The sequence below is a fragment of the Euwallacea similis genome, chromosome 12, assembly GCF_039881205.1.
Source record: "Euwallacea similis isolate ESF13 chromosome 12, ESF131.1, whole genome shotgun sequence".
Taxonomy (NCBI): domain Eukaryota; kingdom Metazoa; phylum Arthropoda; class Insecta; order Coleoptera; family Curculionidae; genus Euwallacea; species Euwallacea similis.
In genome coordinates, this window is record NC_089620.1 from 4,343,893 (window position 1) to 4,359,531 (window position 15,639).

Below are 15,639 nucleotides of genomic sequence, written 5' to 3' on the forward strand. Positions count from 1 at the left end.
ATGCAAGTTGCCAAAACTAAAGGCTTTGAAAAACGCGCTCAATATTACGCTGCTAAAGCTTATTCAAGGCAAGATGATAAAGGTGATCAATATCAGGATCTTAAAGAAATCATTTTTATAGCTATTGCTGATTGTATTCTCTTTCCTAATAAATCTGAGTACAAATCAAAGCATACTATTCGAGATGAAGACACTAATGAGCATGATCTAAAAGATTTCTATTTTACATTTATTGAGTTACCAAAATTTCCTAAAACTAAAGAAGACCAATTGGAAAGTATAGTTGAAAAATGGATCTATTATTTTAAATATGCAGATGAAACTAGCGAAGAAGAATTGGAAAAGATAATAGGTAGTGATGTAATAATTAAAAAGGCATATGAAGAACTAAATAGATTCAACTGGTCAGAGAAAGAATTTATTGCCTACGAACAGGAAATAAAACGTATTCGTGATGAACGGGCTGTTCTTGAACAAAAACTTGATGATGCTAAAAAGGAAGGAAAAATTGAAGTTGCAAAAACAATGCTTGCTAATAATGTTGATGTCACCACTATTGTTAAGTTTACTGGCCTCTCCATGAGTGAGATCAAAGAATTGCAGAATTAAGTGGACCCGCAAACGGTTACACGAAATAATGCTGCAGGGAGTGTTAAATAAACTGTGTCAAACCGCATTTTTAATTCAACTCAATTTTCAATCTACCAGGAAAGAAAATATCAAGCTGAGAGATGGTTAACGCCCAGTCATGTACAGGCATAGTCCATTTTTCCTCTGCTTTCTTTATAGCACAATATACCTGTTTATACAAGGCATTTGTGCTGGTAAATGAACCCTTAGTTTTAGTGAATTTTCTGATCTGTCTATGCAACCCCTCAATTGGGTTGGTAGTATAAATTAGGCTTCTAACAGGGCCAGAATACTTGAAATAACCAGACAAATTTTCCCAATTGTTCTGCCACGATTTTACAACCAATGGATACTTTTCTCCCCATTTTTCTTCCAGCTCAAGTAAGTAATTCTCAGCAATTTCTCTACTTGTAGCACGATATATTTTTTTCAAATCATTCATGAAAACTTTTACATCTTTGCTCGATACATATTTTAGTAAATTCCTTATTTGATGCACGATACATAGCTGTACCTCTGCGTTAGGAAATACGCTGTTTATTGCTGTAGGAAAGCTTTTTAGACCATCAACACATGCAATTAGAACATCTTCTACCCCTCTTTCTTTGAGGTCATTTAGCACCCCTAACCAGAAGTTAACTCCTTCGCTTTCAGCTAAATAAAAGCCCAAAACTTCTTTTCTGCCATTCTGGTCTATACCTAATATATTGTACATACATTTACTTACACAACGTCCATCTTCTTTCACTTTAAAGAACATTCCATCCATAAAAACTATTGGATAAATCGCTTGCAGCGGACGGTTGCGCCATTCATTGATTACTGGTAGCAGTTTATCAGTAATGCTGGATATCTCTGCTGCCGATATTTTGTGATCATAAATTTCCTCGACATGTGACGCTATATCTCTATAGCCCATACCACTGGCAAATGTACTTAATACCTTTGCTTCAAGCTCTGGATGTAGGCTTGTTTGTCTTTTTCTGACTATTTGCGGTTCAAAACTTCCTTCTCTATCTCTTGGCGTTAAAAGCTCAAACGACCCTGCACTTGTGCGCAAAGTCTTCGCATTTCTTCATCTTCATTTGATAAGTGATTTTCTATTTCACCTTCCAAGCTTGCCTCCAACAGCCTTTTTATCAATGGTGTTAATGCTCCACCCCTTCCTGTTAGCGGTTTACCTTCTCTGATAGATGATAAAATATTTGATTCTAGTTCTTTGTAATCTACCAATCCGTTAGTTCTATTTGCTATTTTTTGACTCATGTCAAACCTCCATTTTTTTATATCAATTATTACTTTGTTTTTCGGTTTGACACAGTTTATTTAACACTCCCAATAGAACTGGAACTCATCAATGAAAAGTATATGCAAGTTCAAGTTAATAGAAAAAGAAAAATTATTCTCGCTATACCGTAGGTGCGTTCCAAGATTATACTAAAGTTTTTATTGCACTCAAAACCTTCGTTTTTCCTAATCTCTAGAATTATCAATGCATCATCACTTAACCAGCCTGAGTGAGCTAGTCCATTCAACGTTGATTCAACTAGATTGCTATTGTAAGGTGGGTCTATAAAAACTACATCGCACTTTGAAATAGGTTGTGGCAATTTGTTAGCACTACAACAAATTAGCGTGACATTGTTCGTAATTCCAAAATCTTCTGCTGTTTTTTTAGGCAGTTGCAAATTGTAATAATCTGAATCCACCATGAATGCATGTTTAGCGCCGCGAGAAAGCGCTTCAAATGAAAAAGAACCACTACCACAGAATAAATCAAGTACATTCAAGTTATAAATAGGTTTTCTTGAGGAAAGCATATTAAATATTGCTTCTCGGACAATACTCATAGTTGGCCGTGCAGCTAAATGCTTACCTGTAGTTATTTTTCTTCCGCGATATTTGCCTGCAATGATGCGTAGCATATTAAATAAGCTCCAAAATAATTAATTATTTATACTATATGATTAATGTCAATATGGCTTTAGCAGTTTAATAGAGAGAAGCTATCGAGTCGCTTGTAAGAAAAACACAAACACAAGACTCACCAGTTATCTTTTTCTGATTTGCCTGCTGCATTAATTGCTTGACCAATCTCATCTTGTAAATCATCATGATCATTTTTTTCATCATGATTTAGCCCTTCAATTCTGCTTTCTAACTCTAACTTAATTATAGTATTGATTTTATCTATATTATCAAGAAAGCCTCTACATTCTTCTTCACTATACTCTTTACCAGATGCCTTTTTTTCGATAAATAGACTTTTAAACTCTGTAAGATCAGAATTCTGATCGGTATTTAGTACAACATTTCTCTCTATGAAGCTAAGGTCTGATAGCAATAAACTAACCTCTAATAGCTCTTCACTTTTAATGTTTGCAAGATTATCAAGATTGTCTAAAATATTAGACATCTTAAGCCTTTCTTGTGCAATCTCTTTGTCTTCCTTATCAAATTCAGACAATAAACCATGATTATCTACAAATTTCTCACTCAAAGCTTTATTCAATTTAGCAAAATTGACATCCTTGTCAAGTGATGTGTTATCCCGCAACAAGTCTACCCTTGCCCTACGCGCATTTAAAATGTCGTCGTAGTCATTTAACTTTATGTTGCCATCTTTGTCTTGCTGCAATTTATAATAATCAAGGTCCTTGAAATTTTTATTAGTCTTCATCTTCAATCCTCTTCTCATCTCCTTTTGCATCTGGTTTCCTCATTGGTTCCGGTAATTTCCTTTTACTGTCTTCTCGATTTCTTTTTTCCTCTCTTTCAGCACGTTTTTTTATAGCTTCCTGGGTATTCATTTCAAAAAGTGCCTTAACGTACTCTTCTGGATTTTTTGGTTCTTTAAATAAAGGCTTAAGATTATAAACTTCGTCTTTTCGATCTCTTTCTTCTTTTTTTCTAGCTCTTTCAGCACGTTTTTCTACAGCTTCTGGAGTGTTCATTTCAAAAAGTGGTGAGAGGTTGTAAACTTTATCTTGATTTCTTCTGCCTTCTCTTTCAGCACGTTTTTCCATACCTTCAAAAGCAGATCCAAAATCATCAATTTCATCTGAACCTTTTGGTTCCGTGCCTAAATTTCGTGTCACTTCATTTGATTGATCAGGCTTATCTTCTTCTGTTGGCTGATCATGCTGTAGTTGATTAGGCTTGTCTTCTTGTTCTGTGCTTAGTTCTCGTACTACCTTATCTGGCTGACCTCCCCCTCGTAGTCGAAGAGGGTCGCCTTCTTCTAGTGGCTGATCATGGTTATCTCTTACTAGTTCCGTGCCTAACTCTCGTTCTACCTTATTTGATTGATCAGGATTGTCTTTTTCTGGTTCTCTCTTACGGCCGATAGTGTAATCATGAAGCTTCTCTAAGAAATCTCGCCTATATTCTTTTGCTCTATAGAGTAGGTTATGATCATAGCCATGCTTTCCTATAGAATCAAGACCATGCTCCCAAGTAAACTTCATAGCATCTTCTATTGTATAGCCCAAATGTGATCCTACATATCCTTTGTAATATTCTAAATATTTACCAATTCTTCTGTGCGTAATATCTTCCTTATCAACTCCAAATGCCCTGTAAATTTTTTCCTCGAGCTTATCAACATCATTTTCAGGCGATGTTGCAAACTTTGTTGCTTCAATAGTAGCATCTACAAATTTACGTGGCACATCAATAGCGTATTTCAGCACTCCTCCAACTCTTGGTATCCTCCCCAGCAAATTAGCTGTACCTCCAGCTAATCTATCCGGTAAATGAGTAGCCCAATTACCTAAAGATTCTAGTTTTCCACCAATTGCGTCTTGCCAATAATGCCGTTTTAATCCTTCCATTATGCCAACCAAAGGCGATGCTTCATACATTCTAGATATATTGTAAACGCTGAATCCACCACCAGCTATACTTGAGCCCATCTGTTGTACGAACTCGCGTAAGGAGAACATTAAAAATGAAAGCAAGAATAGTACAAAGATCTCTCCTGCATTGATTAAATAACCTCTCTGTATGTCTTGTACCCTTTGGTAATCGCTATTTTCTTGATAATTTTTGCAATCCTCACAATCTTTACATTTCTGACAGTATTCACTGTTGGGATCCTTATATAAATCATGAAGTTTCAGTATTCTACAACCTTGTTTTTCTACCGCACTCCGCACTAAAGATCTTATTTCATTAATTATTTCCCTATAACTATTGCATTTATTTATATCTTGACAGTAGCGTTTTATTATTTCACTAACATCACCTATCCTTTTCTCTATATTGTTGATCAGTAATATAATGTCAGCCCTCTCTGATGCATGGGATAAACTATTTGTTAAGCGTACTAGATCTTTTGCACTGCAGCCATTACTAACTACCATATCACTTTCTGCAATATAGTGGTCTGCTGGATTACCTTTAGTTCCAGGCATTGGATTAAAGAAAGGATAATCTATATAACGAAACCCTTTTATATGTTCACCATTTTTATCTTTAGGGTAATCCGGTGGAAGCGGGATATATCCAGCACCTCCAGTAAATTTTATTGTACCACCTTCTCTGCTTATCTTTTCTATACCTTCTATACTTTTATCTATGTTAAGAGAAGAAGCTTCTCCAAGAGTGTAAGGTACAAAAATTTGCCCTGGGGTCCAACCAAAGTACTGCTTATCAACGATACAAAAACCGCCAAATACCCATTTTGGAGCACATAACTTTACCTCGAACCATTTATTGTAGCATACAGTAAAACCTAGTTGTCTATAAAAGGTGTTCATTATAATAGCAGCCAGCAATGACAGCAGGGTAAATATCATAATCGACTGTAAACAAAAGCTGATGCAGAATTTTATCCAACCTTCAAATAGACTTTTCAGCGGTGAAAATAAAATAGAGATCAGGAACAGTGGCATGATAGCTATAAGAAAAGCTATACCCATAAAGCCAGAGAGAAATATTATGTAAGCATATAAGCACAACAAGAAGTATAGCACAATCCCTATGAAAATTGCCGGTATCATAAGAAGGCTTGCCCACATTTGGTAATGTAAAAACGCTGCAAACTTTTTCCAAACAGAATAAGCAAAAAATTTATTGAACATGTCCTCCATGAAGCTAAACAACTTAGCTTCATCTCCTTGAGCAATACTTCCGGTGTTCATGTTGGGAGCAAAGTTAGTAATTACACTTATCAAGTGTTCAAGACCTTTAACGAATAAAACAAGAAAATGATCATAGAAAAATCTAAAACTTCCAGGAGATATAAGCACTATTACTAGAGTGATTTTCATCATTCTGATGAGCATATCATGCTTAGTTTCTCGTATCATGCCAAAAAGATAAAGAAGCGATGAAATCATTACAAATAGAACAAGCAAGGAAAGAACAAAATTGTGAAAGCTCGTACTTTTTTCAGCTATATTTTCGAACATAGCTTGTGCAACTGCAGGATCATTGCTATTAAAATGTTCTTTGCAATTTTCGTTAATCAATAATACACATTTTAGATAGTTATAAATGTAATCAAAAAACCCAAAACTACTTGGCTGCTGCACTCCACTTAAGAACTCAAAAGAGTAGCCACCTACATTATCTAAGTAATATCTATCTAATATTTTTACATATATTTTCCATCCCTTTTTTAACTTCAACTCATTACAATTTCTGTCCTTTAATTTAGTGTTATCTCTGTCTAAAGTAAAAAATCCATTGTCGCCCTCTGCTGTGGAGTTATAACCTAGATGTACAGTAGGATATTGAGGATCGCGCATTAACTTTAGATTTTCGTTAGGATCATCTTTCCCCGTTTGAAACAAAAGATAAGCACCATGACCATTGGTAAACCAACATGGAGCACCACGTGATACTGTATTTGCGCTATCATCTTCATTAATGCACTTGCAATTTACAGTGCAACTTGTATCAGACTTACTTGAAAATTTTTGTATGCTAGGTTTATAATCATTACAAACTAAGTGAAAATTAGGTAAACTATTATCACTTTGTTTACCTTCAAATTTAGTTGCATATTTTAACTGCTCCAAGCTTTGTAAGGTATAACTGCCTTTTTTAGATTCCTTCTTGTTATTATTACTCCAAGATGTCCATGCACCATTAACTCGCACTTTTAAACTATCTCCATTGGTTTCGAGTCCGGTATCCTCCCACTTCACCACTTGGTTATGGTGAAAACCATAATTAATTTCGCCAGTTTCAGGATCAATAACTTCTCCATCTCCTGGAATAAACGCATCGTGGTCGCTTGAAAAATGAGCGCTTACTGCAATAGGTTTAGGACCAAAATAGTCAGCAGATATGCACCTTGGAAAAGGCATATCATTCTTACTACAACCTGTGATCAGCATATAAGCTGCAAGAAGTAATACCCTAAACCAACATTTGCCTAAGCGTGATTGCATATCTAAACTTTTTCCAAATATAGAAATAAATTTCTAAAACTTTACTTAAAATATCTTTTTAATTAGTTACTCCATAACATCATTCATATCTTACTTCTCTCCATTTCCTTCCTTGTTTTTAGCTTTATCACTAGGATCACTTCTTATTGTTTCATCAGGATTTTTTTGCTGACCTGATTGTTTTGGTGCTTCAGGTTTAGAGCTCCCCCTCTCCTTTTTATCAGGACCTTCTTGCTTACCTGATTGTTCTGGTATTTCAGATTTAGGGCTCATGGAATTATCCTTCACGTCAACTTCCGTCCGATCTTTACCCACTTGTTGCCTAATGTTCTGTATAATACCTTGGGTCTTATCATCAAGGCCAACGGTGGACAGCATAGCTTGCGATGCGCTCTTAGCAACTTGACCAACACTGCCAGCAACCCCAAAACCAGAGCTGAATAGTGCTTGTGCCATAGCTTCCGATATAGAAACAAAAGCTTCCATTGCACCGGCAATAATGAGGTATATAAACGCCTGGATTAGGTCTATAGGTAATGCTGCAAAGTGCCCACCAGCTCTTTCTCCGGTACTTAATGCAACATCAACATTAGTGCCAGGACTGTATCCAAGAGGCAGTATTGATTTCACCAGGCATAGATCATACGATAAGAAATTTACGCTAATTAAACATTGATAGCATGCAGAAAAATTTGTGAGATTGTATAGAACTGAATACATCAACTGATTTAAAAGAGATAAAGATGAAAATAAAATAACTGGTTGTACTGCAACGTGAGCCAGCGTTTTTATCCAGTTATCAAACAAGGATTTAGTCTGTTGGAATAGAATAAATACAATAAACAAAGGTGTTAACGACAATAAAAACGCTACTAAAACAGTAGATATTACATATTTAAACGTAGCGCTAATAATGCATTTTAAGAACATAAAAGTAGCGTAGAGTATTGCCAAAAATGCAATAAAGCCAAAAGGACCAGAGAGCATCAATGATAAAAACTTTAACCAAGTTTCTGCTGTGAATAATACTCCTGCTGTCAAGTCTAAGAATGCAAATTTTCTCCCCCCTTCCCCTATATAGCCAGAAAAGCTATCAACTAAATAAGTGCTACCATCTATAAAAAGTCTGGATAAAGTTGTACCAAAAAGTTCCCAGCTTCTATCGCTAAAGGCAAAAGCTATAAATGCTATCTTGAACATTCTTACAATGAAATCAAATTTACTTAGCTGTATTGTTCCAAGCATATAGCCAACGACAGTAAATATAACGTATAGAGTAAGCAAAGCTCTTACCCCTTGAAGAAGACCTCTTGCATATCCTTTGTATGAATCTTTAACGCTGTCCCCAATTACTTCTTCTTTTATAAGTTTAAATACCCCGTTTACATTCGATGAAATGAAATCATTAATTTTTCTTTTAACAAATAAAGTTACTGTGTACTTATTATTTTCATAATATTTGCCATTTTTATCTGTAATGTCATCTCTCTCTACGTTGCTTACATTGATGCCGAAATATATCTTCTTAGATTCTTCGTTCTGAAAGTGTTCTCCGCTTATTACATCTAATATGGTGTACTCATCTTTTCCGTTTACTCTTTCTCTCACTCCTACCACTTTAAAATCATTAGTTCCCACACCATGCAAATCTTTAGGTGGCTCATCACCTAAATATACATATAATTTTTCGCCATTAATATATTCACATGATCTAGTCACTTTAACATGGTACCCTCCTCTATTATAGTAATAATGACCATAATCTGCGATAGCGAGCATCACACTACTACCGGGCGTTACCTCGTCATTTACTGGATAATCATTGTTCAATTCCAGAGAAAAATCCTCGAATTTATTGTTACCGCCAATTTGCGAACACATATTATCCCCTTTTGCACCCTCTTTCTTTGGAAGACATTGAATGCCTTTAGCAGTATCTTGATCATCAGGCTTGCCAATTTTTGCAACAAGCGCTTCAGCCCAAGAGTCATCATCTTTAGTGTTTAATATAAGATCAATGTTACTCCCTGTGTTTTCTTCAATCTTCTTAAGTTTGTCTTCAACCTCTTTGAGGTGAGAGTACATGTCACATTTATTTTCTCTTTTGTTTTCTTTATTTTTTTTATCATACTTATCGTATCTTATAGAAGAGACACAGTTCCGTTCTCCTGCTTGACCTGAATCATAGCTCCATATACCTTTTCTAGTATAGCATATATTCTGATAGTAACAATTAAGCTCATAAGAACTGTACTTTTTTTTCTCATCCAAACTACAGTTTTTTCCATCACATAACTCATTCAATCCTATTTTAGCTCGGCGTAAATCGAACAGCGAGCCATGTATCCATGGTTCGTTGTTTTTAACATAACCTTTATTAAAATGTACCTTATTATCATATGGAGTGTACCCATTGCCAACTAGCACTTTGCTTTCCTTTGCTTTTGTTTTATCAAGAGGTAAAAATTTTATTTTATTTCTCTTTCCATCCTTGCCCTCACAAAAAAATTCCTCTCCCTCTTGCTTGCTAACATTCAATATTTCACTTGCTGACACTTTTTCACCTCCTTCTTCAGCTCTATAACAATTGTCATCAAAGCTGATACCTTTCCCTCCTGGATTGTCATAATCAATTGTTATTTTTCTGGGAACTAAGCTGAAGCTTAACTTATCACCAGGATTTACTTTAATTCCAGTATCCACATAACGTCTATTGCTGCCAAATCCTTTACCACCGCACAATTCGTTTTCATTTACGCCTTTTTCCTCAACGCCATAATTATTAGGCACATCGTTAATATTTGCAGCTTTACTATAATTTGGTTCTGAGCCATCAGTACAAAATACAGCAGGCACAAGTACTTCCCTTGGATTTTTGTCTTCTTTAAGAGGGCAAAAATTTACTGATCCATCGAGGGTGAATTTGATTTTCTCACCCTGACTAATTACCTGACCAGAATCAACCCAATGAATTTTATCGGCTTTATGAACTGGAACATCCACATTAACGCTGGTGTTTCTGCTCTGCAACCCAGGTTCGACACAATCCATGTTACAACCAGTGATTGCAAGACACAGTATCAATAATAGTGATCTTTTACTTATCATAATGGGCCTCCTCTAGGCCCTTGAGCTGCTTGCTCAGTCCTTTGCTGCGGTATTTGAGGTCTTCGGCTTGACGTACCTGACTGTTGAGAAACACCTCCTCTTTCTCTGTTTTGAACGCTTTCCTTATCTAACCCTACTGTTCCCATTAAGCTTTGTTGATACTGTCTTCCAGGTTCGTTTGCTACATAAACACCAAACAACGAGTCAGATATTGTCGAAGAAGCTTCAACTAAAGCTTTCATAGCGTGTCCCAAAATAACAAAAGCCATCATAGCGGTAATATTAGGTGTATATTTGGAAGCATAACCATAGAAGATACAAGGGTTAAAAATCTTTAGGTTAATACTAAGTATACACGTAGAGCAGACTTCAAAATCAAATACTGAATACACAATATAATCCATAACCTGGCTTATCAGTGATATAAAAATTAAAAGCACTACTGGATGAATCGCAAATCTTGCTAAATTTTTAACCCAGTTGTGAAACATCTGCCTAGTATACGCAAATAAAAGACAAATAATAAAAATAGGTGCTAAAGAAAGTAATAACGCAACTATTGCTATAGATGTAATAAAAGAAAATAAGGCATTGAAAATAGATAAGCTCACTGTGATTAAACCCCAGATCACCAAGCAAAAAGATACAATGCCTAAAGGGCCAGAAAATATAAGAGATACTATTAACAATACTGAATGCGATGACAAGAACCTATTGAGCGGCAAATCAAGGAATTCAAAAACATTTGATGTCGTACCTCTAAAATTTGCTATTTCTATTAGTTGTTTTGGAGTGTTAATAAGCATAGAGAATGCATTGTTATAAAAAAAGTTCCAGCTATTATCCTGCAACAACTGGACGATGATTCCTATCTTTACGCACATAATTAAAAACTCATATATAGAAATATGAGTTAAACCAAAAAAGTAGTAAAGGGTATATAAGGTTATGTATAATACTAACAGCGATATTATCGTAGATCTAATGGTGTTTGTTCTGCTTGATTTTATAAAACTTTCGTAAAGAGACTTTACAGGACTAGTATCAGCGTGAATTGCGTTAGGGTCTTTGTAGCTAGAGCCAAAAAATGCAGTTTTCACTTTCTCATCAAAAAAATTATATATTGCACTAAAAGTTTTTGTAGGTGGCTCTTTAGTTGTGAGGTTAATGCTAAACTGACCTTCATTTTTGTAATCGCAGCCATGGTCTCTTATTCCGTAATATATGGTGCCTGTTTTGTCTTTTAACTTTTCTTTTAAGCTTTCCATATCTTGAACATCACGAACTTTGCTAATATCTACGAGTATATCTCCCTGAGTTTCGCCAGGCTCATGCTCAGGGAGTTTATCAGAGACGCTTATATACAAGCTATTCTCCAGACTGTGGTTCTTTGTTATCCTAATGTTATAACCGCCCTTGCCAGCATCATCACCTAACGTAAAAATTAACTCTGAGCCTATTGCATGGTTTTTACTTATCTGATGGTCACAACTAGTACATATATTACCCTCTTGCGCATATTCAAAATTTTCACCATTCATATAAACACTTAAGTATCGAACATCAATTTCTATTTTTGCATCCTCTAAAATGTCACTAATAGCCTCACCAACAGATTCTTTATTAACAGAATTTAAAGCACTTGTAATGGATGTATCCAGATTGCGTTTTGTAGCATTCTGTACACGATTAGGCAAACAAAGCTTTTTTCCACGATCATCAAAGCATACATATTTACAGGCTAGATCTAAGATATATGTATCTATCTTGCTTGCTTGACTACTTGAAAGCGAGCTGCAGTCTATATCTTTTCCTTGTTGTTTTATAGAATTGACAATCTTTTCAATCTCCTTTCTTTTTTCATCTTGATCTGACTTTGAAAAATCTGAACTCTGATATTCTTTTCCATTTTGATGCAGCCAGTATTCATTGCTTCGTATGTATTTATTAGGACATATTCCATCCTGACATCCTTCTCGATTTAAAACATGTGCAAAATGTTCGGTTTCTTGTTCGCTGCACTTTTCATCAATTTTCACATACCTGATTTTTGTCTCACTCTCTTTATCTTTACACACTTTACTTCCAATAACACTAAAGCTTATCGTATCACCAGCTTCAAGTGCAAATGGTAATGTAATGTCATTTCTCCCAGGCCCAATTGCAAAATCTGCATACTGCTTAGGACAAAAATTAACCTTACTAGGCACTATATCAATCTCTGTTACTCTTATTCTACCTGAGATATAGACACCAGAATCAACCCATTTCTGCTCTGTTGACACTATATCTAGTTTTTCACGCAAACCTGATAAATTCTCTGGCTTAATACAGTGATCCTCCCCGCATCCAGACAATAAAAAAAGCACCACAAAACTTATGCATAACTTACCCAAGTTTTGGTTACTTAAACGTTTAAGCATCTGTTACTTACCTTAACTAGCATCACCGCCACCTTAGTTAATCTTTTCGCTGGAACCTTTACCACTATCTCCACCTCCTCCACCAGTACCTCTTGCCTTCTTGACAGCCGCAGCAGCAGCTTGACCAACACCTCCAGCAGCGGCTTTGGCAGCAGATAAAGCTTTGCCCACCATTTGTCCAGGTGTCTGACCTGAGCCAAGTGCTGCTCTATGGTTACCAGCAAGTTCAGCAGCCATGTTAGGCAGAATGTTTAAAAAGTGGTAAAAGAGGAATAACACTAGACACAATTTTAATAATTCTCCGATGAGAGAGCTGCCAAACTCCATGTATGTAAAGTCGAATAGACCAAGTATGCTGCTCTTTTTAAAGCTATAGTTTTGCATCATACATGCTAGAGTAGTTTCATTGTTATTACATTCTCCATCTTTCAATTTAAACCATTGTTTTTTGCTACCACCCGAGGCTTTTATTTTATCCTCATATTCCTTGTCCGACTTAAAGTTCAAATTTTTAAAATAAATTTTATCACACGCTATGAACATAAAGGACAAAAACGCAAAAAGGATAACCGGGTATAAGCTATAGGTGATTAATTCTCTTACCCAGCCATCAAAATATCCTTTGGTGTGTTGGAATAAAACCATAGGAATGAACAAAGGTGATAAAATGATGATTACACTTAAAGCAACTAGAGATAAAATAAACACATAGCACAGCCACAAAATAACCATCATCATCAGAATGGCCATAAATATACAGACAAGAGCTACTAAAATTTGTCCACCAGCGAAAATAATACCGATTATCGAACCTGCAACTAACAAGACAGGGGCAGCACCAAGCAAGACTGCTAACGTTGCAACACCTCCAGTACCAATTTTGCCACCAATCCCTTCTAAAGGTGCTCCTAAATAGAATATAATCCTACAATCAAGCCTATCCCAAGGAGCAAGGTAGCTATAATTTCTTGTACTATATTTATAATCATTAGCTTCATAATTACATATTCCTTTGCTTTCAGATGAAGCTTTCAGCACTATTTCTGACAAACCATTTGAAAGACGAGTTAATTCTCCATAATAATGAGACATGGTACTGCCTGTTGTGAAGTAAATCACTAAAGCGAATTTAATAATCAACATGTACATTTCTTGTGGGCTGCGCACTCCACCAGACATGGCTTTTATAGAGAACAGTATTAAAGCTAAAACCAAAACAGCAGTGACAGCGTTTTTCAACCTCTTTTGTGCTACAGACAAGAAACTGCCCTTGTTATGTCCATTTTGATCCTTAAGTGGGCTGCCACTTGAATCAATACCTGCAACTAAATTATCTAACGATTCCTTAATGCATTGCACTATCATAGAAGTTACGGGAATAGGAGCTAATGATTTACTCCCTGCCTGATTGTAACAAGCTTCAGAGACATACGAGCTAAAACAGCCTTTATTGTCGTAACCTACAAAAATTTTTCCTTCTTTTTCCCTATTTCTTATATTAGTTTTATAGTCATTATCACTACCAATAGAAACTTCTTCTTTCCCTGTGCCATCTTTATTTTTGAATATCATCACAGATTTTTCACACATAGGAGCAAGTGGGTCAGGTGGCAATTCTGTGCATCCCATATCAACCCCTTGCGGCCAAGGAGTCATTTCGATACCAAGCATGCTAACACTGGCTAACTCCACACATAATCTACCCATTTTTTTCACTGCTTTGAATGTTGATCCATGTATTGTTGCAGGCTCACCCCCAGCTTTGATCGTTTTACACTCTAGCTTACCATCAACTCTTGGTGACCATGACCCATCTACATATCCAGTATCTTTCTCTCTAACATTAAAGTCTATATCACCAAAAAGATTACCAAACGTTAAAGGATTTCTATGGCATACTTCTATATATTCACTGTATTGCACACCGTTTTTTGGCCAGTAATAACTACCAGCATTTTGATCAGGTATGGAGTTTAAAATGCCCTTCTCTATTTTTTTACCTACTTCTATTGATCCATTTTCCTTATCAAAACATTTAAAATATTCATCTTCCTTTTGGTAATTCTTATTTATGCACTCTGAATATTTTGAGTATTCTGGTTTTGAGAATCCGAAATCTTTATACTTTCCATCATGACCACGTGCAACTGGGTGTTTAACAAAACTATGTTCACAAACAACAAGCCCTCCTATCGCTTTCCAGACTCCAACAATTGCAGCTATCATTCCAATGACAACAAGAACAGTAAATAAACCAGCAGAAGAAACGATCAAAACAATGCCAGTAAATATTGCACCAACAGCAATCGCTATTCCAGCAAGTGCTGCAGCTGTTTTAAACGCTCCACAATCAGGGTTAGAAGCTCGGCTAAAGCTGCCAGTAGAATTAAATCTACTAACAAATTCCGTCTTGTCAGTACCACTTACTCCATCTGCAAGCACTGGATATGAGAGTAAGAAATCTATATTTAGTAAAAATATTGCAATTAATAGCAATGACAGCTTAGTCTTAAACATTTTTTACCTTCTGATAAAATATAGGCAACCATACTTTTGGGTTATCTCCAACTTCTTTTAATATATCATGTAACAGTATGACACTTTCTGCACGTCCAGATAATACGTTGATTATATCATCTAAGTCTTTTAAGTCTATTCTAGCTACCACAGCATTGACTCCTTGTTTCACCAAAAAGAATCTAGTACTTGGATCTGTGTGTTTAATTAATATATATTCACGTTCAGTTAACATAAAAACATCCCGATAGACACTAGTAGCTTTCAGATTTGGTAAAAAAATCTGTGTCGCTGTTTGTTGTACAAGCGTATCGCTAATAGCACTTTTACTTGCATCCTCAACACTCTGAGTAGCAAAAATTACAAAAGCATTTAGTTTTCTCAGTACCTTCAACCAGTCTTTTATCTTGGGTGCAAAAACTGAATTATCTATTAATGCCCATGCCTCATCAAGAACGATAATAGATGGAGTGCCATCAAGAGATATGCTAATTCTATGGAATAAATAAATCAATACTGGTCCAAGGGCAACAGGATCTTTGAGCAAGCTAGCCATCTCA

The 15,639-nt window shown here is 35.8% G+C and overlaps 1 protein-coding gene across 1 annotated transcript; it reads left to right on the forward strand.

Moving 5' to 3' along the window:
• Positions 1-609, forward strand: LOC136412429 (uncharacterized). Its single transcript, XM_066395489.1, has one exon. It carries the CDS (start codon positions 1-3, stop codon positions 607-609), a length of 609 nt encoding a protein of 202 aa, XP_066251586.1.
• The last annotated feature ends 15,030 nt before the right edge of the window (positions 610-15,639 follow it).